This window comes from Panthera pardus, unplaced genomic scaffold, assembly GCF_024362965.1.
Source record: "Panthera pardus isolate Hobbes unplaced genomic scaffold, ASM2436296v1 HiC_scaffold_27, whole genome shotgun sequence".
Lineage (NCBI taxonomy): Eukaryota > Metazoa > Chordata > Mammalia > Carnivora > Felidae > Panthera > Panthera pardus.
Window position 1 is genome coordinate 104376959 of NW_026526843.1, and position 25405 is coordinate 104402363.

General features: G+C 40.3%; 1 protein-coding gene across 2 annotated transcripts in view; it reads right to left on the reverse strand.

Annotated features, from left to right (window-relative positions):
• The window catches only part of POLA1 (DNA polymerase alpha 1, catalytic subunit), a 300188-nt gene that overhangs the window by 162810 nt on the left and 111973 nt on the right, over positions 1-25405 (reverse strand). For both annotated transcript variants that reach the window (XM_019419738.2, XM_019419737.2), the window contains exons 27-32: positions 20784-20816; positions 19860-19952; positions 18061-18266; positions 15852-15984; positions 8159-8290; positions 2767-2941 (exon numbers count right to left, since the gene is read on the reverse strand). In XM_019419738.2, coding sequence (XP_019275283.2) covers positions 2767-2941; positions 8159-8290; positions 15852-15984; positions 18061-18266; positions 19860-19952; positions 20784-20816 — 772 coding nt within the window. The remainder of the gene's footprint in view (positions 1-2766; positions 2942-8158; positions 8291-15851; positions 15985-18060; positions 18267-19859; positions 19953-20783; positions 20817-25405) is intronic.

Consider the following 25405-nt stretch of genomic DNA (forward strand, 5'->3'; position numbering starts at 1 on the left):
GCGGACAGCGCCGGTAACAACAGGAGCTGCCGTGGGAGCAGAGGACGAGCACAGGACGAGGGGACAGCACAATGGAGACAACTTCACAGGCCCTCGGCCGAAGACCCACTGCCAAGCGGCACAAGATAAACACTGGAAGGTAAAAAGGGGGAGTCACAGCAGCTCCTTGGGAGCCAAAGACACAGATCTTCCCAGTAGCTCTGAGTGGCTACCTGGCACCAAGAGGTGGCGGGTGATGGGCTAGGAGAGGTGGAGGCTGGGTGGAGCTGTGCCCAAGTACGGAGGGCTCCGGGCGCACAGTGAGCCTGGTCAGTAATAACACGAACCCTCTGCAGACAGGACCCATGGGGCTACCGGCTTGGAAAATGATTTGTGAAAACTGGATTCATAAGGCAGAGCCTGTGACCACAGGGCAGTGGCAATTAGGATCAAGTCTGTCTTTAAGCAAGTCAAAATGTGTCCACTGTTTAACTTAGAACTACCTTAAATATGACCCCAGAACCGACAAAATCCTTCAGGGTCCCTCTGGGACCAGTACTGAGATGCACGAGCGGGTATCGGGTTACCCACCAGGCAGGCTCCACCACCCTTGCTGCGAGGCTCAGTGCTGACTATGTGTCACTCGGGGCCGGGGCAGGGGGGCACTTCATCCATCTACTCCTGCTCAGTGCCGGGCCACTGGGAAATTTCACACCAGGGAAGGAAAGGATAGCAATTAGCCTCTAGAATAGGTTCTTGGTGAGGTGGTACAAATGGAAAAACTGGGAGCCCTACTCTTTCAAAAAATGGTTCTTCTTGGGGGGTTTTTACTGCGAATGTTCACTGGTGGGTGCAACAGGGAGAGGAGGGCGCATGAAGATGAAATTCCTCTGCCTTCACATCCACACCACTCCACTCCTGCTTGAAGAGCTGTGTCATCGCCTCTCAGAGCTAAGAACAGGTAGTAGAGGGTGGTGCAGCGGTGAAGAGCTTTGGAGTTCACAGAGAGCTGCGTCCCATCCAAACGCAGCCAGTCCCCTTACTAGCTATGTGACAAGACCGAGTTAGTTACCTCTCTGAGCCTCTGATTCCTTCTCTGTAAAATGGAGCGAATACAACACACCCTCATGAGGTTCTTGCAAAGATTAAATGAGATAACATATACAAAGTACTTAGTATGGTATCCGACAGAGCAGCACCCAATGCGGAGATGAGAAAGAAGGAAGCTAACAACTACTGTGTGCTTCGATGCCCCTCCTCCCAGCTGAGGATTTATAAACATCATCAAATACAATTCAACTCTGAGAACACATTATATGACGATTTGGGTAGCAGATTTTATCATCCTAATTATGTTCTGCTTAGGCAAAGGTCAAAAATAAGTTTCCACTTCCAGAGCAGACACTGGCAGAAGAGTGGAGTCAGGGCTAGCAGGCAGAAGCTCAGGAAAATGCTCACCAGGGGCAGGATGGCACACATCCGGGTCCACACATGCAGAGTGAGCACTAACTACGTATAAACCTTAGGGACTGGAGAGGCCGTGGACACAGAGGCCGGGCAGGAGCGCAGGGCGTGGCTGCTAACAGCACCCTCTCTGCTCCAGGCCCGGGCAGAGGTTCACCCGTGCATCAGCCTATTGCCCCCTCAGAGCAACTCCGCCTTACGATTCCAGAAACCAAGGCTTTGAACAAGGTTTGGAGGCTTGTGAAAGCCACAGAGCTTGTGAAACACAGAACCAGCATGGACACCCAAGTCCCTATGATGTCAACACCCATGTCTTAAGTCAGACATTTCAATGAGAAGAGGGGGAGAATTTTCCATGAAGTAGGGACAGAATGAGCAATGCCACATTATTAAGGGGACCCTAAGTATACCGATTAAGAAATAAGGCTAAAAATACAGGTTGGAGCTCCAAAGTCAGAGTCTACAACTGCCAGAGTTAAAGACTGTGAGATGTCAGTGGCACCTGGACTTCACTTACAGATTGCGAGGCGTCATCTAAGGACTTTATTAGGCAGTATTCTAAAAATACTCATCTTTGCGGACAATGGGAAAGAGAGTAGACATCTTAAAGCACTGTAACCCTTTCCATGCGGGCCATCTAGAAATGAAGTCAGAGCAAGTAACGAAATGTATCTGTAAGCAAGAGATGACAGTCTGGTGACACAGGAAGAAGTCAAAACACAGAAGTTTTGGCGTTGACCAATACCTCCTGGGATGATGACCAATTAGGAATCAGCTCATTCCTAGAAGGTAACAGCAAGTCTGGTTTTCAAAGAATTTAAAATAAAGTGAGAGTAGGATACTCACAGGGAATTGTATAAAAAAAATTAAACTTTTTACTCTTACTCTTTAAAAAAAGCTGTGTACTCTCACTTTATACAAAAATACATTTAGAGATAGAGACAAGATAAACCACCCATCACGATACCATCAATCTCCTTATTAATAGAAGTTCACCGATTAAAGCTACGACAACGTAAGCTCAGACACTGGAACTATGCCTACAATCTTCTCCTCCTCCCTTCTCCTGCCTTCCCTCTCTTCCCTCGACATTTACTGACTGAGTGCCTACTGTGGAGCAGGCATGTGGCTACAGAGGGAGCAAAAGCCTATGAAGGGAGACAGGCAGTAATCAACCAACCACAAAAATAAATACCCAACTATAAACAAAGAAGTGCTCGACACATACCGTGCCGATAAACAAGGCTTGCAACAGTTGAGGGAGGACCACGGCTGCTGGTATAGGCAGCCGGGTAAGAGGCTATGTGAGCTGGGGACACTTACCTAACCACGTTGCAATGAGGACAGCATCGATTCCGTCTATTGGCTCACAGATCCGAGCCACGACCGGGTGGATCTGCTGAGCCAGGTAGTACTGGGTGTCAATGGTTAAATTGTCCTGTTTCTGTAGCTGCTCGGGTGCATAGGCCCTCTGACTCGCACTGAGGTTTGACCCATCCTACAAAAGGACACGGCACAGGTAGCTGTTAAGAAATTCAATCGCACATACTTGCCTGGCCACAAAGAGGGACAACAATTCAAATTTTATGTATTCAATTACAAACACCAAGAAGTCCTTTTGACCTATTGGTGAACATTTCATATGTATCTAAGAGTAGGAAGATCAAGGAAAACATGTCACCCACTGTCCAAGAATGTAAATCCAGCATGTGTTGTGTTCTATTTTTTGTTGAAACATGAAACCAACAAGATGGCATGACTAGATTAAATAATTCCACCTGCCATATCACAGAAGCACACTGAGAAGACTTGCTACCTATCAATCTAGCCAGAAAGGCCTTTTAGGAGTAATGAGAAAAGGCATGTGTGGTCCTTTTACCATGTGAATACAATCCCTTCATGCAAGGATTCTAGTCATAATCTCATCTTAAAGGCCCCCCTAGGGGTAATATTTTCTTTGAGGAGCTATATGTATTGAGAAACAAATGAGCAAGCGGTCAAGATAGGAGTATGAAACCCACAGAGTAGTGACTCATATAGAAGATATAATAGGAATAAAATTAATGAGCCATCTTGGTGGAATGGCAATGCTCTAGAAGCAAAATATCTGGCCGGTGGAATGAGGGGCATGCCATTTCGTACTGTTTACATGGCTCTCCTCGAGGAAAGAAAGATGGGTCAGAGAGTATCTTTTCAAAGGCTCTTTTAAAAAAAAAAACAACGTTTATTGATTTATTTTTGGGAGAGACAGAGAGAGCAAGAGCTGGGAGGGGCAGAGAGAGAGGGAGACAGAGGATCTGAGGCAGGCTCTGTGCTGACAGCAGAGAACCCGGTGTGGGGCTTGGACCCACGAACCGTGAAATCATACCGGGAGCTGAAGTCAGACTCTTAAGGAACTGAGCCACCCAGGGGCCCCTCAAAGGTTTCCTCTTTATAAAAAGCCATGGAATTCTATATAATTGATCCACAGCCCTGTGGGTGAGGTCACCAACATCTGTGACTCTACAAGTCATCCAACAATTTGCTCCATACCTCCTCTTGTCAACAACAGAATTTTACATTCAGACTAGTCAATTTTTTAAAATGTTTATTTATTTTGGAGAGAGAGAGAGACAGAGGGCGAGGGGGGAGGGGCAGAGAGAGAGAGAGAGAGACAAAGAATTCGAAGCAGGCTCCGAGGTGCCAGCACAAGAGCCTGACATGGGGCTCAAACTCACACACTGTGAGATCATGACCTGAGCCGAAGTTGGCCGCTGAACAGACTGAGCCACCCAGGCGCCCCATCAGACTAGTCAATTTTAACTATTCACAATGCTCAGCTGCTCTGCCAAATAGATAACATGAACCCCATTCTTTCATTCCTGCTACACTCAGCCCCTTCTCAGAACCCAACCCAAGAAGAGGCTACTTGCACGCCACTGTCTTCACCAGACTGGAGGCAGAGGCCTCTTTATCTGGCAAGGCTCCTGAGGGAAACAAACGGAGATATTTATCAACTAGGTCCTACCTGGTCTGGGATATAATGAAACACCTAGAAAGAAAGCAAACCTTGGATTGAAAAACTTGCCATTTAATTATTTTTCAGGAGTTCACAACATGGTAAAAACAAATTAGGCAGAATTCATCAACTTTAATTGTTGCCCTTTGAGAAGTCTGAATCATGAGAGGAGGGTAAGATGACGGTTAAGGACAAAAACGGTGTGAAAAATCCCTGGGCAGTGTCTCTATGCACCACACCTGTATTGAGACTGACTTTGTTAACACACACCTGAAACTTGACTAATTTAGAGAATTCTATTTTTTTTTTTTTTTAAAACTTGTCTGTCCTTCGGGCGCCTAGGTGGCTCAATTGGTTAAACATCCAGCTCCTAGTTTTGGCTCAGGTCATGATCTCGTGGTTTGTGAGATTGAGCCCTGCATCAGGCTGTGTGCTGATAACATGGAGTCTGCTTGGGATTCTCTCCCTCCCTCCGTCTCTCTGCCCCTCCCCCTGCTCGTGCTCTCTCTCTCTCTCTCTCTCAAAATAAATAAATGAACAAAAAAAATCTAGTCTGTTCTTAAGATTACAACAATGTTAAGTACTTTTTAATGGTAAATAAAAATCAAATTGTAGAGGCAATTTTTTTTTGAAGGCACGTGAGTTACTTTCCAGTATATTAGAAGATATTCTCAGAGTAAGGCAAGTTTTCAAAAAGCAGTTGAAAATTTCTAAGCATATCCTCAAGTTAAGAAAGTTTTTATTTTAAATAACCACACAAAAGACCAGTTTTCACACTGACACAAATAGATTTCTTTTTTTTTTTCTTTTCTAGCACGGAGCCCAATGCGGGGAGCTTGAAGTCACAACCCTGAGATCAAGACCTGAGTTGATAACAAGGATCAGATGCTTCACTGACTGAGCCACCCAGGTGCCCCAACCCAATCATAGTTCTTGCTGTATTTAAAAAATCTGAGCCCAAACATGACTAAATTCAAAAGAATTGGTAAGACAGGTTTTGCTATGTTGTGTTGGAAAAACATTCAGGCCGTGACATAAGATCTATCCCTCACAGACCTAATTCTCCAACCTAGCAAGATCCCACGGTATATGCAGTAACACACAGCATACGCTTTAAAAACTGATTAACAAGCAATGTTCGTCTGGCATTAAGTGCCTACGTAGTAATTCACAAAGTTCACAAAGTACATACTTCACATAGACAACCAGGTGCAATCAATTCATTCAAAACTATGTCATCATCTTTAGAAGGAAACTAATGGAAAAAAGTTATTTAAATGGGTGTACAAGGGGGCCCCTTAAAACAATTATGTTAAAGGCATGCCTTATGGAAATTATGTCTAATGAAAGTTAAATAATTAAGGATTTAAAACTTAACCATTAGGTGGAAGTTGATTTAAGATCTCAGCAAATAATTCATGTAGGCTTTACAAGCCGACGAACTACAATATAAATCAGACACCAAAAACATTACTCTCTGAACTCATCTGAATTTATAGTCTGAGTAAATTATCAGTAGAGTACTATAGTCGAATTTTAATTAGAAATTTTAAACAAAACGGAACCTGTCTAGGAGACAGACTATTTGCAGAGGACACCTTTGCTTAGAGCAGTAAAGTACTCTTCAAAATATCAAAAAGAGATTCTAAATAGATGGTTGTGTTTGGAAACAGAATAGTGTTGAGTCCTTAAAAGCAAAAAAGGTAGGCAACTCTGGCTCACAAACATCCTCAAAGCAGGCTTGCCCCGCTGCCAGGGGACAGGGGCAAATGCAAGTCCTGCAGCTTTTCCTGGGACACAATGAGAAGACTTCATAAAAAGAAACATGAACTGTAGTTTTAACAAGTAAGTTAAGGCCCAGCACCAGTGGATGGGGGAAATATTGACAATACATCAAAATGGATTTATCGCACTATATCAGCGTCAGCATTTTTTGAGCTTTTCTAGCTCAGTAAGACCCGAGAAAAAGCAAGCTTAAGACCTAATATCTAGACATCAAGGAACATAACCCGGACTTCTAAATACATCGATCACACTACCACACATCTCCACTCCAGGTTTAGCCAAAACATAATTTTGGCTGGATTTCATTATTAGATGTCATTTCCCAGAACCTATATGATTTTCAAAGCTGCATTGCCATCTGTTCCTGTCACTAATAATCTAAGAGCTTTTCCATGTATGTGAAATCTTAAGTGAAACAAAACTAGCCTATTTACCAAAATCTTTATTTGCATAATATGAAAATTGTTTTTTTGAGATGAGACTTGTCAGAGGCAATATGCAAAGCACATTAAGGGATTGAGCGAGTCAGACATTTATGGAAATATTTTCCTGCAGGAACTGGCTTTCTGTAACAGTTCTTAATCAAGGGTAACCCTAGGAGGGAGACAGAGTCAAGTGCTGATTCCTGTCCATGTACTTAAATCATTTGTTATGTACGTCATCTGTGATACCGAGCAGATATTAGCAGCTAATTTTTAAATTCTGAAAAGACTCTATGTTTTAAAAACACACTGACTGTAGTTTGACAAAGATCAATCATAATGCAATGAAGTTCAAGGCTTATCTCATTTTTTCCACTGTAATGACAGAACGCAATAATTAATTAAAAACAAAATCTTACACAGATGAATTATGCCTTTTGGTAAGTATACCACACCACAATTAATTTTAAAGAATTTGGATAGAGGCTGTGACTTTTTTTTTTAATAGGAGAAAGAGATGAGACCTCTCCTTTGCTCCAACTGGAGTTAAGTGCGTTCAAAGAAAAAAACTACTCTTCTGTCCTACCATCTTTCCCCATCCCTGTTAAAGGCATGCTCCTCTCCAAAGAAACTGGTTAGTGGTATAAACTTGTGTTCCAGAGGGGTTAGAGGTTCCTCAGAGGTGCCTCATGGAAGAGGGAGAAGGCAAGGAGGTGGGTTCTAGGCCACTGCCACTCAAAATAAAGAAAAGACCCCAAAGTGGTTAGATAATTTGTGTTTTCTTCCTAAGGAATGTTTTTAGGATCCATCACTTTTCTCCATATTACCAAGTACTTCACACTTTTTTCAAGGGACTATTCGAACACAGGCTAGGGAAACATGCATCCGCTCTCTTATCCTGACAGTATTCCTTTTTTTTTTTTTTTTAATTTTTTTTTTAACGTTTATTTATTTGTGAGACAGAGAGAGACACAGCATGAACGGGGGAGGGGCAGAGAGAGAGAGGGAGACACAGAATCGGAAGCAAGCTCCAGGCTCTGAGCCATCAGCCCAGAGCCCGACGCGGGGCTCGAACTCGCGGACCGCGAGATCGTGACCTGAGCTGAAGTCGGACGCTTAACCGACTGAGCCACCCAGGCACCCCTCCTGACAGTATTCCTAATGGAAACTATGGCAAAAGGAATAACAGACTCCTGTTGGACATGTGACCAAACTTACACACATTATCACTCAAGTCAATTTAGGGGTGAAACAGCAACCACTGTCATGCATCTGTCTCACCAAGATAATTTCAAGTGAACCGGGACAGTGGTCTTAAATGCTTTAGGAAAATTTTAATAACATACCTCATACTTGTGACTAAGGCTTCAAATATTATAAAACCAACCAGACTAACCCATCTCTTTACAGGACCAATTGTTTGGAAGAACACGAAGTAAGACACTGTGGTGATCTGAAGTTTACTATAGGTTAAGAGGTCTGGGAGTCTTATTAATTACTACAATTTTACCTGACAGATGACATACGACACGGTATCTCCAGCTTTCACCTTTCTGCCTCCTTGAGAATTTATCCAGAGGGCAACATGTACATGAGGTAGGCTTTTCTTATCAGGGTAATCCTGGGGATCCTTGGTCAATGCCTAAAAGAGGAAAAGAGGAAACAAAAAGCCCCACGGTTTAAAATAAAACCCTTCTCACACAGATAGACACTAAATACATCTTTCCTAGAATCCTATCAGCCACAGAAACATAAGATGGACAGAAGCTGCATGTAGGAAACAGTGCCACAGTCCACACACATTCCATCCACAAGACTCCTCCCTCCTTCATTGAGTAACTAATATGACCAAATGGAACTCTGGCAAAAAAGAAATACAAGTTTATGGGCCATGGCATGTAATACTTGGCTATAAGAAATTAAGACTATAAATTCAGTTTCCTGTGAAGCCTTTAGAGTTTCTCCTCATGTTTGCAGTTCTCTCCCTGAATTAACTGGTTAGTAAGGACTGATGCAGAGCAGTTACTCTGACTGAACGATGTTTCCCAAAGGCTTCTCTAGCCTACATAAATCTCAAAGGTACCAGAAATCGGTGGACTTAACACTCACTTTCAGCTCCAGAAAGGCAGAATGAGTGAGCTGCAAGCACAAAGTCGGCCCCACGAGGGCAGGAACAGGTCAGCCTTGCTTGCCGCTGCATCCACAACACTCACGACCATTCTTGGCGTACAAGGGCAACCCAAGGTTTGCAGAATAAATGATTTTGCTCACTCTGCAATAATTAACTAAGTTCAAGCACTGTAAAGTACTGAGAGATGAGTAAGACAGTCACTGGTTCTAAGTCATCTGCTATTAGAAGATTCCCCATTCCACAAATGAAACCTCAAAAATAAGCTACATGTGCCCTAAGGGAGATGTGGAGCAAAGTGTTAGGGAGAGAGTTTAGAGGCAAAGATCATTATCATCTGAGAATAGAAATCACAGGAGAAAAAACTTGAGCTGGCATGTGAAGAAAAACAGGATTTTAAGACAAGGTGACAAGAGCAAGAACATTCTGGGCAGAGATAAAAGCAAAAGTTCAAAGAAGAGGTGACACAAAATACAGTCTACTGGACTAGAACTCAGTATGCACAAAGGGGAGAAGGAAGGGATCTAGCCCTGTGGTGGGTTTCAAAATACAAGAGGAAGGGCAGGGAACAGGGCGCCGCATGACTGCATCACCTAAATGTGCTCTGCAGACCTGTGGGGGTTCCGGGCACCCTTTTAGGAAGGTGAGAGGTCAAAATTATTCTTCTAACGATACTGTTGGCACTCGTAATGCAGAAGCAGTGGTAGGTAAAGATCCTGATGCCTCATAAACATGAACGGGGGCTGCCACACCAAAGTGTGGTACCGTTCCTGGTATTCTTTGCCACCACGCGCCCAGAGTTCTCAAAAGAAAAAAAAGAAAAGGAAAAAAGAAGAAAGAAAAAACAAAAGAAACCAGTTTCACTTGAGAATGTCCTTAATGGGGTGCCTGGGTCGTTCAGTTGGTTGAGGGTCCAACTCTTGATTTCTGCATGGGTCACGATCCCAGGGTCATGGGACTGAGCCCCGTGTCAGGCTCCGTGCTGAACGTGGAACCTGGTTGAGATTCTTGCTTGTGCGCTCGCTCTCTCTCCCCTCCCCCATTCACACACGCACTCTCTCTCTAAAATAAAAAATTCTAAAAATGAATGTCCTTTATGAAACAGCAAAAAGTTTTAGATTTTTCAGCTCCTGACCCTGAATACAAGGCTAATATTTTGTGTGGCAAGATAAGAATTACACATAAGCCATGTCTATCGTATACTAAAGAATGAAGCTTACTCGACGGAAAGCACTTGTGCAAATATTCAGACTTGCAAGCCAAACTAGCTGCCTTTTTCATAGAACAGTTTTTCCTTACAAGAATGATGAGCCAACTACTACTATTCTAACTTGGGTCTTCAGCAGACAATTTCTCAAAAAAAAAACGGAGTGAACCTGCAACCTGAAGACAAACAAGTGGCAATATGTATTGCCTAAGGTAAAATTCAAACTTTTAAGCACAAATTAGAATTTTGGAAAACTAGTTGCGTGTGTGTGAGCTTGACAGCTTTTCTATCCTTAAAGACTTTTCTAATGCTATTAGCAGGAAATATTTTAAAATGTGATTTTGAATAATCTACAATAAAATGCACTCAATATTTGGAAGGTCTGTACAACTGCCAGAACTATCATTTCATAAATGGCCAATGCATAATGCTTTGCATGAGTCAAGTATCTATTCCAAGTACAACACAGACCAACAGATTTTAATGTGAGATTATGAAAAGTTCCCTGATAAGGTTTCAGATTTCCCCATTACAAATAGCCTTTAAGAAAATACCACTTAGGTGAGACTGGGTGGCTCAGCTGGTTAAGCATCTGACTCTTGATTTTGGCTCAGGTCATGATCTCACAGTTCCTGAGTTCGAGCCCTGCATCAGGCTCTGTGCTGACAGTGCAGAGCCCGCTTGGGATTCTCTCTCTCTCAAATAAAATATGAAAAAAAATTTTTAAAATAGCATTTAGATAATAGTGGTGTAGAATCAAAGGAGAATATACATTACAACTATCTGAAAAAAGTAGTGAAATATTTCTCCTTTTTCCAACTACGTATTTGTGTGAAAATGATTTTCTTCCTATACCTCAACCAAAACCACACGCGACAAGAGACTGGACATTCAAGTGGATATGAGAATCCAGATGTCTTCTACCAAACTAGACATTGAAGAGATATGCAAAATTGTAAAATGATGCCACTCCTCTGGCTAATTTTTCTTTGTTTTGAAATACATAGTTATTTCAAGGAAAAATGTTATTTTTGAATCACATACTGGGCTTATTGCTATTTCTAAACAAATAAATGTTTTTAAAACTTCTCAGTTTTCATTTCTAACAGTAAATATGAATATAGACCACACATAAACAAAATCTCTTGCCACCCTCAATATTTTAAGACTGTGCAAGTGTCCTGAGAGCAGGAACTCTGAGAAATGCTGTAGTAGGAATAAAGCAGGTTCTCCAAAGGGCGGCACATACCCGTGTCATGTCCACTTTGTAAATCATACACTCAGGGCCAGAGAGTGCCTAGGAAATGCTCCACGTATTTGAATCTCCTCCAACCTGCATTATGTGGAGTCTTGATTGACTTGGATGGGTAATGCTGCGTAGAAATCTTAATCAATATAACTCTACTTAAAAACAAAAACCATTATCTTCTTCAACTGACTATACATCAGAGCAATGTTAAGAAATTCTGAATTTCATCTGACATACTTTCCAATTATTAGATTGAGGCTATTTGGGGATTTTACAAGCTAGTTTTTGAAGGCTTGATTTAAAAAAAATGTTTCCTGGTGGTTTAGGCTCAAGTTAGCTAGGGCTATACAAATCAGCTGTGAAGTACTTTGTGTTACTTTATAAAATATATTTAAGCTAAGATTGCAGTAATTCAGAAAATCACACACAGTGTTTTTCCGTTGCTTTCAACAAGGGCTAAAATCTCTACAAAGGTAAATCTCACCACTTTACTCCTCCACCCAAGGCTAGCCTCCTATTTTCAATCCCTCCCAAGTTCACAAAAATATCGGTATCTACAGATAAACAGATATCCTGTCATAAAATCATCCACAACCAGTCACATAGACTGTTCTGCTCCACTCTCCTTTGAAAGCGATAAAACATAAAAAGTGAACTGCTCACAAGTTTTCTTTAAAACTTGTTTACGTTTATTGTAAGTATTGAGAGAGATCAAGACACATCACCTCTGACATATAAATAGCTTGCTGTAAACAAGACTGAGGAAAAACTATGACACGGATAGGCCTTTCATCAGAATTTACTGTGCTTGGTGCAGCCACTCTGGAAAACAGTGTGGACATTCCTCAAAAAATGAAAACCAGAACTACCCTACGACCCAGCAATGGCACTACTAGGTATTTATCCAAGGGATACAGGTGTGCTGTTTTGAAGGGACACATGCACCCCCATGTTTAGAGCGGCACTATCCACAATAGCCAAAGTATGGAAAGAGCCCAAATGTCCATCGACGGATGAATGGATAAAGAAGACGTGGTATACATATACAACGGAGTATTACTCGGCAATCAAAAAGAATGAATCTTGCCATTTGCAACTACGTGGATGGAACTAGAGGGTATTATGCTAAGCGAAATTAGTCAGAGAAAGACAAATATATGAGTTCACTCATATGAGGACTTAAAGACACAGAACAGATGAACATAAGGGAAGGGAAGCAAAAATAATATAAAAATAGGGAGGTGGACAAAACATAAGAGACTCTTAAGTATGGAGAACAAACAGAGGGTTACTGGAGGGGTTATGGGAGGGGGGATGGGCTCAATGGGTAAGGGGCATTAAGGAATCTACCCCTGAAATCACTGTTGCACTATATGCTAACTAATTTGGATGTAAATTAAAAAAATAAAATTTTAAAAATTAAAAAAAAAAAATAAAAAAACAGGAAAAAAAAAAGAATTGATTGCACTTGAATCACCACTGCAGAAATCCGTTTTATTTTTAAAAAGGTATAAAAATATGGGACAGTAAATATATCTTTGACAGACCATCACCATCTTGAAAACATGGACCTTGCCTTGCTCATTCAATTTTATATTCCCAAATCTAGCATTGTGCTTATAAGAGGTAGTGCATGTTTGATGAATGGAAGATTAAGAAAGCAACTGAAGGGGCGCCTGGGTGGCTCAGTCGGTTGGGTGTCCGACTTCAGCTCAGGTCATGATCTCGCAGTTTGGGAGTTCGAGCCCCGCTTCGGGCTCTGTGCTGGCAGCTCGGAGCCTGGAGTCTGCTTCAGATTCTGTGTCTCCCCCTCTCTCTGCCCCTCCCATATTCATGCTCTGTCTCTCAATAATAAATAAACGTTAAAAAATTTTTTAAAAAAAGAAAGCAACCGAATTCTTTTAATATTCACTGGACAACTGTTACCTGCCAGCCACTATGTCAAGTAAAATGGAGATTATAAAGATAGTGACTTAGAATTTTAGTTCTGCCACAGAAAAATGAATGCACAGTCCTGATCACACTATTACTATTACTGTGATTAATAATAATGTCCCTATAAATTGACAATTATTGCAGCTGAATGATGGATACATGGGGACTCATAATACTACTCTCTACTTTTAAGTTTAACAATTTCAATAGTAAAAACTTAAAAATCACAAGACTATAGACTGCTCATCAGAACTTGGACACTGCCAGTGTGCCTATGACTTCAGTTTCTTGGCATACTAGTAACACTGTCATTGTTCATATGCGAAGATGACAGTGGGGGTGCAGTGGCCTAGGGGACACGTGCTCAGTGTTATTGTGCCTGTAATATGGTCATGTTTGGATTCAGCCTTCCAAACTCCTGCCGGGAACTCCTTGGAATACAGGGCCCACGTTTCTAAGAAGGTAGACAGTGTCAGGGATACAACCTGCGGAAGTGATGCAAAAAGTGATCAAGGGAAGACTGCAGTTTGAACTCTTCCTCACGCAAATTTCTGAGACAGACCAAACAAAATCTGAAAGGAAATCAGTGTTTAGATGTCACAAGTAAAGCCATGCCAACAGGTGAACATGGCATCACTTAAAGTGAAGAGCTAGTGCCAAAGCACATGTGCTCTTCTAATAGTTACTTCCAGTTGTTTGTGCTTCTGTATATAAAAGAGTGTCTCTTTTTTTTGTGACATTAAAGACATCACAGTTAAGGTGTAAGGAACAAATGGCTTATCTAAAAATAAATACTAATCCTAAGGATATGCATAGCAAATACTCATCTTCTCTAAAAACCAAACAAATGCAAATTAAATCCAAAAGTGAGACACTTTCATATCACAGTGACAGCATTATTTTATTTAAATGTTATCAATGATATTATCACCAATGAACTACTACCAATACAAGGAAATCTGTGGTGACACTGGCACACACATTTTATTTAATCAATTGGTTATCACCCTTTTACAAAGCAATGTGGCAAGAGCTGTACAGATATTCCTGTATTTTTTTATTTTCAGAAAGAGAGCAGGCAGAAGCAGAGAGGAAGGGGTGGAGGAAGAAAGAGACAGAGACAGAGACAGAGAGACAGAGACAGAGAGAGAGAGAGAGAGAGAGAGAGAATCCAAAGCAGGCTCCATGCTCAGCAAAGAGAATGACATACAGGGCTCAATCCCACGCCCCAGGGATCACGAGCTGAGCCGAAATCAAGAGTCAGATGCTCAACCAACTGAGCCACCCAGGTGCTCCAGATAGTCCTATCTTTTGACTGAAATATTTCACGCCAAGGAACCTAAACTAAGAATATAATTCATTCAGAAGCAAAAAGATAAAGAAGGAAAGATGTTCAATCTGGTTATTTATAATATCAAAACTAATGTAAATAATCAGACAAAATTTTTAAGTAAAGATGCACCAGTGAAATACAAAATTAACATGATCATTTTTAAGATAACATAGAAATGTGGCAAAATCTGTTTATGTTAAATAAAAACACATTTCCTTGGGGTGCTGGGGTGGCTCAGGTGGTTAAGCATCCGACTTCGGCTCAGGTCATGATCTCACAGTTCTGAGTTGGAGCCCCATGTCAGGCTCTGTGTGCTGACACCTCAGAGCCTGGAGCCTGCTTCCGATTCTGTGTCTCCCTCTCTCTCTGCCCTTCCCCCACCTGTGCTCTCTCTCCCTTTCTCAAAAATAAATAAAATGTAAACAAAAACACATTTCCAAATAGTATGTATTGTAATCGCTTCAATGTAAAAGTACGTTTCCAAGAGTAAGAAAATGTGCAAAAATGACAGGCATCACTTTAACATAAGGTATCATGATGGTATCATTAGAGTTTTAACTCTTAACTCTTCCATTTTATATCATCATCAAATTCTTTTTCATTAAAATTCTTTTTTTCTATCAGCTCTGACAACGTAATCTATCACAGAATGGATAAAATGGTATTTGCAGAATGAGCTTCTGTATATGTAAGGGTACTCTTCAAATGGAGGAAAAAAAGGAGATCTGCAAACTAACATCTTATATTACACAGCACTTTGGAAACCAAGGTTTTATTTTTCAAATTAGGTAAGAAAAAAATATTCCCTATTTTCAACAACTAAAACTGTCCACAGAGTCTAAATTACATAGTTTGAAAAGAAAATAAAAGCACAAGTGCTCTGGCTATACAAAAAATGCTATCGCCATCTTAATTCTGAATAACTATGTCCCACAAAAGCCCTCTCATTACAATACCTCTAAGGATCCCCTTCTGTGAAAGTCACACATACACACACACTCTTGTCTCTGTCTCTCTCTAAGCTTACAGGCTGTCCTCTGCAAACAAGTATAGATGAGGACGAGGACCATGGAGAAGGTAATACTCGCTAGTTCCCTAAACATCAACTAGGTCACTCTACACAATCTCTGGAAACAAGGCTTCCACCAAGTAAAAGATGGAGACAGGGCAGTGCCAGCAGCTGGAAGAGGAAGCGGTATGCTAATGCTCCATTGGGGAGATAGTTGTTAAGCGGCTTTCATCACCAGCTAGAATTTATTTCGATTGCAAGGATGAGGTGGTTCTTCAACTATCTGAAGGAGGCGAAAAACACATGGCAGCAGCTGGGCTCAGCAATAAATGCTACATTTACCTTGTTAATTTCAAACTGGCTCACTGGGACACTGCCATTTAGCACATTCTCTCCAATTTCTATTAACCTCTTCTGAATGTTTTCCACTATAGTGTCTCGGCTTTGATCAGAAAGAATCTGACCAAGGACAAAGCTGCAAAAAAAGAGAAGGATTCATTTTTTTAATATTATACTTTATTAATAAAGGAGAGAAAAGGAAGATAAATGCCATTAGATTTACATGTGGACAAGAGCTGTACTAAAAGCTAACATGAGCGTTAATGTCCAAAAGGCCGTTACTATTTGTTTTTTTACACGAACTCTCCGAAAGGTTTACCAACCTTGGAACGTCAGGTTTGCCCTTAAACATACAGACCCTTTTTCATTCAGCAGCTAATGCTTCACACAAACTGTGCACTGAGAAAGGTATGTGTTCCATCCACAAGTGCATTTGTGCAGCTACAAAATTCACAAGCAGTTATATTCTGCTCACAGGCTAAAATTTTAAAAGAAAAAATTGGACTTTCCCCATAAAGTAGCAAGACATTATTTCTGGTATCACCAAGCTGAGATGACCATTAACTAGGTAAGCAGAAATATTTTGCTCTTTACGCAAAATTTTTTAAAAAACCAAAGATTTCAAACTCTTCTTTCTTTGGCTTCATTATATTGCTCAGTGTTCTCCAACCTTATGCTATCGCTGAAAAACTTCCTATTATTCTACCAGACCCCCTCAAAAAAAAAAAAAAAAAAGGGAAAAAAGAAAAAGAAAAGGAGTAAGGAAGCCAATATTTTATCCATTTCTGAGAAAATGCAGAGCAAGGCTTTGACAGCTGCATTATAATTTGTCAGAAAAAGAACCCTGACAAAAACATTTGTATAGCTTTAATTACTAATACATTTCTAACTCAGAGAAATTTACTTCTATTATGATGCATCTTTTCTTAGAAAACACAAAGCTGAAGAGAACACTCTAATCGACAGTCTATACAAAGTAGTTTCATCTTTGGGTACATTTGGGGGCAATGAAGCATTTCAAACTTCATTTCATAAAAGGCTAACAGTGACCTATACTCCGATGATCAACTTTGCCTAATCAAGAGTGGTTTTGCAGAAGCAACAACTGCTCAATCTCCCAATGTGGAAAGCAAGAGGGAGACTGGAAAACAAGTAAAAAGTGTGAATATTCAGCAATATTAAGATTAATTTAAAATTTTGCTTTAAAGTAAAAAGTTCTATTTTCAGAATTGGGCAGGTTCACAAAACAGGAATATCTAGAAAGATGGTACATTAAATACATAAAGATACAGGTTTTTTTAAATGGGTGCTTTATAATTTAATGTGACTCTTTAAAAAAAAAAAGAGGTCTTGGGGAGCCTGGGTAGCTCACTTGGTTAAACGTCTGACTCATGATTTTGGCTCAGGTCATGGTCTCATGGTTATGAAATCAAGCTCCATGTCAGGCTCTGTGCTGGGCGTGGAACCTGCTTAAGAGTCTCTCTCTCCCTCTCCCTCTGCCCCTCCTCGTTCATGTACGCACGCTCTCTCTCTCTCTCGCTCTCTCTCAAAAAAAAAAAAAAAAAAAAAACAGGCCTTAGTATCACCATTTCCAGTCTCAGATGCAAAGCTAGGGGGTCAGCCATGACATTTATTATTTCTGAGGTACGTAGGGTATTTGAGACCCAGCTCTTAAATTAACCTGATAGGAATTTTTTTCTAGAGATTCCTAAGAATCTTTATACACAAAAGATACAGTTGGGAACAAAGTCTCACTCCACGGTGCACTTTGAATCCCAGAATATTTAAGTCAAAACATGGGGACACATTAACAACTATGTTCCTCCTAAAGACCTCCTAAAGAGGTTCTATGATGATTCAGGAACACAACACAAGGCACTTTCTAGTAAGAACAGGAAAGCAAAACAAAACAGAGACAAGCCAACACCAATGAAACCAACTCTGTAGGGAGCTAATATGTGAAGATTTACCCTCATCATGAGTCACAACTCCTAAGATGTATCTTACAGCAAGTATCTCTCACTGAGTGAATTTGGCTTCTTCTAAGTTTTCATCTACCTGGAAAATTCCACTCCCAATAAGTGAGGAGCATTAATATGTAAAAAAGAAGTTGGGTCCTTGCGCTTGGCAGAGTCATACATCTTGTCCATGTCATTACTATGTGAAGTTTTTAAAGACAAACAACAAAAGCACACATGAAAGCCGAACTCACTTTCCAGTTTCTTTAGCAAGGTCACACCAATCTCTTCTAACTATATCTAATCCTTTCAGCTCCTGTTTGGTGATGTAATTCCCATCCAACGTTGGCTCAACAACCAGAGCGGCGTATTTCTTTTTCTTCAGCAGTAGCAGAGACTTGAAAACACCATCGATGTCTATTTCAAGCAATTTGTACAACTTATTCACTTCACTTTTTACCTGTGAAAATTTCGACCATTAATACTAGCTTCTCAAACATCCACTAGGGAGAAGAGGAACATGCTACAAATTCCCAAGAGTTAATCTAAACAGAACTTGAATGCACACAAGATTAGAATGCATTTACTCAGGTGATACAGAACACAGTATTATGTTGAGTATGATGCAAAACCATTCAAAGAGCACAGGGACAAAAACAGACTAAAAAAAATACACCATAACATAAATATATCATCCCACTCAACCAAAGGACAGAATTAGCTGGGTCTGCCGCAGGAAATTTACGAAAATTAAGAAATAGTCTTCTTGAATCTAAAAACTAAAGTCAGAGGTGCTTCAGTGGCTCAGTCGGTTAAGCATTCGACTTCGGCTCATATGATTTCACGGTCCGTGGATTCGAGCCCCCTGTCAGGCTCTGTGCTGACAGCTGAGAGCCTGGAGCCCGCTTCGAATTCCGTGTCTCCCTCTCTCTCTCTCTGCCCCTCCCCCGCTCATGCTTTGTCTCTCTGTTTCTCTCTCAAAACTAAATAAACATTAAAAAAGATAATAAAAAATAAAAACTAAATTCATTCGTACTTACCTTCAAACTACTAAATTAGAAAGATGAGATAGCTTAACAAGTAGATACGTGGCCAGAAACAAGTAAAACTTTTGACTATGAAAATAATGTCTAAGATCTCCCTGTACCCGTATGTTAAACAAAACATGACCTGCTCTTTATTGATAGGATCAAGGCACAGCCAATCACCCAGGGAAAATACACAGCTTTTTGAAGTGCAACATGAGGACAGTACGTGTGGCTTGCTCTCAGGTGAATGCTATAGGTCAAACTTCACACATATTAATGGAGAAAGGCAGGAAGTTCTTACTCTGGAAGATGATATCTTAGTTCTAGGTTACTGGGACAATATCTTAACACAGCAAGTACTCAAGAAACCTCGACTGCAATAAGGGGGCAACAAATGATTACTTTCAAATGTCCACTTGCCCTTTCAAATATATTTTAAATACTCCTGTAAAAATTATAACGTGTGTACATGTATGTATGTATGTATGTATGTATGTAGGCAGGTATTTCTCCATATCTGTCAGTGTATAAAATCCACCTGAACGCTATTAGAGATGTTTCTCCTCATGCATGATAATGCGATAAGTATAAACACGACCATATTTTAAATTTACATTAAAAAATTTTTTTTTGCTTTCTTCTTTTATCAGAAAGTAGACATAGGGTGTGAAGCAGTGTGCCTCCCTCTTGCAAGACCCAGAGATATCACTGTAGCCAGGCCTAAGCCCAACATCAAAAAGGTGTGACAAGAACACCACACCCACCAGCCTTAGAAACAAGATGAAAACATCTCAGACTCTCTTCAAAGCAAAAATGTATTTATCATTTAAGGAAAAAACACTCTCCTTTGAATTTTACCCTTAATACAAACAACTGGATTAGAAGCTAAGAAAAATAAGAAGATGAGGAGCTGAGAAGCACTAAATTTATTATTTTCTGAAGCACATGTGTACATATACATGTTCCATGTTAAAAGAGAATTCACTAAAGTAGGTAAAACAGATAATTTCATCAAATTACATCACCTTGTTTCCCAATTTATACACTTCTTCCAGATTGGTGCTATTGGTGTTTATCATAATTGAATCTGTATCTCCATAAATAACTTCAAGATTCATCTAATAAAAAGCAAAAATTATAAAAGTTAACCACAAAAACAGAGTCATCAGCATAAACAAAACTCAAGATTACCCATACTACAGAAATTACACGTTCCACTGATTTTTCAAAAGCTTATGTTTATTCTTGTCCATATTGTCAATATGTCCATATTGTCCATATTGTCCATATCTTGTCCATATTGAGTACAATCAATAAACCAATAAACCCGTAAACCAATAAACTAGAAAGGAAAGCCACTATCCCATTAAGAAAGTCTACCTAATTTTCTTAAAACAGACAGACAGTAGAGGGGCAGGGGAAATGTCTAGTTTCAACTGAAACAAACTGTGGAACTGAATAATATAAAGGAGGATAAGAGACTAGGAAGGGGGGTGTCTGTATCTATCCACTGTATCATGAGCTTAGTGGTCACAGCAATTTATAAAGCAGAAACATAATGGGTTTTTAAAATGCAGGGGTACAAATCCATATGAAATTTGTAACAGTTTCAAACAGTATTTAGGAGAATACGAAGAGTGCCAAAAAAAAAATCAATCATAACAAACAACACTATAGCACATACAGTATAAAGGCCTGGAAGTAAACTCTAATTAGCACTGTTACTAATTTGCTTGAAACACTCACATATAGGCTTCAAGCAGCGCCTAGATCATATCAGTGTTAGTAAAAGAAAAAAGCTATAATCCATTAGCAGGGATTATAAACGTAAACTAGGCATCCTAAGAAGCCATTTCCAGTCTATTTGGGTTACAATTTTCCTTGAATACAAAAACGTCACCAGGTATGATATTTAAGAGTCATTGTATGATGAAAATGCTCAGCATTACCTTCTGCACCATCTCTTTTGTATGCATCAAAATCTAAATGAAATAAAAAGTCAAGATTAGTACATAACATAGTTACAAAACCATAAACAGAAGTACACAGAGATAAATATCCCAATGACTGGTCATACATTTTAAAGCTCTTGATGGTTTTCCAACCACAACCCTCAAAATAACAGTAATATCAACATAATCTAAAAGTAAGGTGGCCTCTATGCTGATTCACAGCCAGAGATATGTAAGTAGATCTACTGTAAAAATCTACTTAAGGTCTATCTTTAATAAACACGTGTAATAAAAACATCCCATTATGATAAGGCAAAGAGGTAAACTAATTCTCATTATTAATATTTAAATGTAACTATGTGGCTTAAAAAAAAAAAAGCTTCACAGAGCATTTCAAATCTGGCAATTCTTACCCAGAATGTTAAAAATTAGTGGAAAAAAAGGGGGGGAGCCTGGGTGGCTCAGTTGGTTAAGCATCCAGACTCTTGATTTTTGCTTGGGTCATGATCTCACGGTTGTGAGATCAAGCCCCATGTTGGGCTCTGCACTGGAGGCATGGAGCTTGCTTGGGATTCTCTATCTGCCCCTCCTCTAATCATGCTCTCTCTCGCTCTCAAAATAAATAAACTTACAAAATGAAAAAAAAAAGTGAAAAAGATATATACACAGTAGATTTAAATTTCTTCTCTCGATTGTAAAGTTTTTAAAGACAGAGAGTAGACCTTCACATATTCTCTGGAGTTAGCACAGTGCCCAGGCCAGAGGCAGGGCTCAGTAAGTATTCAATGAATAAAGACAAACATCTACATAGTATCTGTAGATAGTTCTGTCCATTGGCCCATATAGCTGCAAACTGGAAACATGTATTATAGAGCCCTATAAACCCTGAACTTAGAATTATCTTTCACATCTACCCCTGACTTTCCATTTCCACTGCTTCCTGCCCTTTATTACAGTCTAATTTTGCTCAGGCATTCACTGTCCTTTGTTCTTAGGGAAGAAAGCCCTTCCTCTGTCCTGGGGGTGGTGGGTGGTGATGAATATGGATCAGGCTAATCAAGGTTTTCTTTTTTTAAACATTTATTTATATTTGAGAGAGCAAATGGGGGAGAAGCAAAGAGAGAGGAAGAGAGAGAATCCCCAGCAGGCTCCACACTGTCACCACAGAGCTCAACCTGGGGCTCGAACTCACAAAACATGAGACCATGACCTGAGCTGAAGTCGGACCCTTAACTGACTGAGTCACCTGGGCGCCCCTAATCGATGGTTTTAACACTGGCTGTACGGTGGAATCACCTGGGGAGCCATAAAAACAAACAAACAGACAAACACCAATACCTGGCCCTCACAATGTTCTGGAAAAAGCTCTTCAGGTATTTATGTTGCAGGCCAGGCTAAGGACCACTGGCCTAAGATAATCATGATAATGCCCTTCTGAAAAGTTTTTAGTTGACAGTTTGTCCCCTCCCTAACTAGTCCACAAGCTCCTGGAGGCCAGAGCACATGTGTGTGCCTAGCTCCAGGCTTCACATGTAACAGGTACTCGAAACACTGTTTGCTAGTTGACTGACAGTTCTCATAGTAATCCCAATTACTTTTCTGAAATTCAGTTAACTCCTAAAAAACATTCACACTCCTCCACTTCACCTTCTTTTTTAAACATTTAAATTGCAGAGAAATGCACTGTGGGAGAACATATGACAATTCCTTTGGGAAGAGGGCAATAACGAGATCAACCAACTTAATCATCGTGAGGACAGAACTGCTCATCACAAGTTCTCTTCACCCTCCGCCCCTCCCACCACACTAAGCTTAGCCTTCCTCATCACAAAGGACAGCTCTATAAGGTAACCAGTACCTAAGTAAAAATACCACAGACACCATCCGTCAACCTTTCACTGAAACTCCACATATGTAGTAAGCAATTTCCTCTACTCTTCTTTCACACCATGAACGAAACCTACTATGTTGTCCTTGAGCGTACCTTCAACGTGTAGTGGCAACCTTCATCCTCCATCAACCGCCTCTATTCTCTCCAGCCACCAACTCACAACCATTTCCAAGCACAATCTGAGGGCTGCTACCAAAACAATTTTCTCTTTGGTGGCAGAAACCTCTTGTTGGATCTTTTGTACAAAAAATGGTAGAAAACTAAGCAAAAGGGGCGCCTGGGTGGCTCCATCGGTTAGGCGTCCGACTTTGGCTCGGGTCATGATCTCACAGTCTGTGAGTTCAAGCCCCGCGTCAGGCTCTGAGCTGAGCGCTCAGAGCCCGGAGCCTGCTTCCGATTCTGTGTCTCCCTCTTTCTCTGTCCCTCCCCCACTCATGCTCTCTCTCCCTCTCTCAAAAATAAATAAGCGTAAAAAAATAAAAAATAAAAAAAAAAAAAGAAAGAAAACTAAGCAAAATATAAAGACTATACCGTAACTGCTTTGTTTTCACCCTAATACTTTATCTTAGAGATTATTCATCTACACATAAAGACCTGCCTTATTCTTTTTTAACAACTATACAGTGTCAATCGATGATTTAACTAGTGCTCTAGTAATAAACACGTAGGTTGTTTCTGATCTTTACCTTTATAACCACACTTCAACAAATAATCCTTATACACATGTAACCTGCCAGTAACAAGATAAACTCCTGTAAGACTTACTGGGTCAAAGGTTATATCGGTTCAAATTTTTTATAAAGATAGCCAAATAGCTCTCAACCGACGTTATACCAATTTCTGAGGGTAGTTTTATCACCATCTTTCCAAGGGACCTCAACAGTAGCTTTTCAGTGGACCTGAGCTCCATCTCAGGCTCAAGGTCCTTAACCACAGCTCATCAACTCTTCAGTCCATTCAATAGGAGACCCGCAACCGGGCTGAGCCTGACTTTTCATGCTTCTTCACTAAGCACTTCTGGATGGTGGGTACCAAAGTGCCCTGTCCAGACTTATGCTTGTCCAAGCGCTAACGAGGATGACCAGAAAGCCACCCTTGATTCAAACTGTTCACTGGGAGGGCTCAGCTGTTAGGTGCCCTGTGGGCTACCAAACTCTTAGTATCTAGCAGAGGTCCTGGTGCACAGTGGCTATTACTGAATATTTGTAAAATGCTGAATGACTAATCCTAAGGAGTGGGCAGTATTATTAATCCCATTTTACAGTTGAGTAAAATTAGGCTCTACCATCTTACCCAAAGTAACAGAAATAGGCAACAGCTTGATCTAGAAACAGGACCTTACGTCTCATTTTCTTTTCAGCATGTTTCATTGCCTTGTTAAAAAGCCCATACCACATGAATGTTCGGGAAGCCAACAGTCAAAAATTTATATACATCACGGGTATTTCCCCCATTAAGGAAATTCATTTCTAAAAGAAGCCACAAGTATCAAGAAAAGTCTACTGGACACAAGGTACAGTGATTACAAGATGTCCGTTCGTAAGTTCACTTCAAATTGACAAGCCTAATATTAAAGCTCCCCATTCTGACAGAAAATCATTTTCTAAGTGCCAACAGCTAGGAAACAGGGCTATAAAGGCTTGCTAAATTCATTAATAAGGCAGTCTGCAGTTATCTGATTTCACAGCAACACCTGCATATTTATCTACTCATTACCAATTGGATGATGGAATTTTTTCAAGCACATTTCAAAAATCTGCCAACTTCAAGTGTAAAAAAATAAACTTTGTGGTTAATTTTTCCCTTAACAAAGTACAGCTGTTGAGAATAATTGTTCAAGATCTTACCCTGTAATGTCAACTGCAGCAGAACAAAGAGTATTTAATTAGCAAATCTATCCAGTAATTCAACACCTATTATATAAAATGCCTTCGTGATTTTATTCAGGATAATTTGCTAAGAGGGTTATTACTGACATTCAGATGGAATTTAAAATTCCTACGCAAGTCGAGTCATAATAGCAGTAATGATCTCCCCAATCAGGAGATTCGGTGTCACACAAGGCTCTCTTGCAATGCAGCAGCCGATTTCCTGACTTCTTAATTCCTGGGCTCAGCTCAGTGAGAGCCCTTCATGCCGATATTTCAGTCAGCAATACATCTTTAATGGGACTCTATTAAAATAACTAGAACAAAAATGACTTTTTTTTGGTTAAAAAGAATGACAGCACTGCCATCATATCAATCATTGCAGGCTTTGCAGAACAGTGCCGTTAGGGGAAAAGAGGAGGGGGAAACAGGAAAGGAGTGGGGCTGGGGGTGGGGAGAGCAATAATTAAAATAATACGAAAAAGTATTTTAACCCCAATCTGAGCCTCTGAAGGCTGGTGGAGGGTAGTGGGGACTAAAAGGAAATGTAAAGTGCATTTTAAAAAACTTTTCTAAAAAAAATAATGTATTCAGGAACACACCCACGATGTGGTTTACTAAGCAGAAAGAGCAGGTTTATGATGCCGGGTTTGACAGCAGCAGCAACCCTAAGCCCAACTACTACTGACGTGTGTATTTACAGGTTCCCCTAACAAGGTCAGGATAAAGCTGGGCTCCTTACTTTCTGCCAGGACGGAACACGTGTGTCTGGCAATGCATTTAAAGGTTACAAAATGGTTTCAGATGCTATTACAGACTAACACTGTGCTTATTAATGCTACAGAGGAGCAAGAAAACAC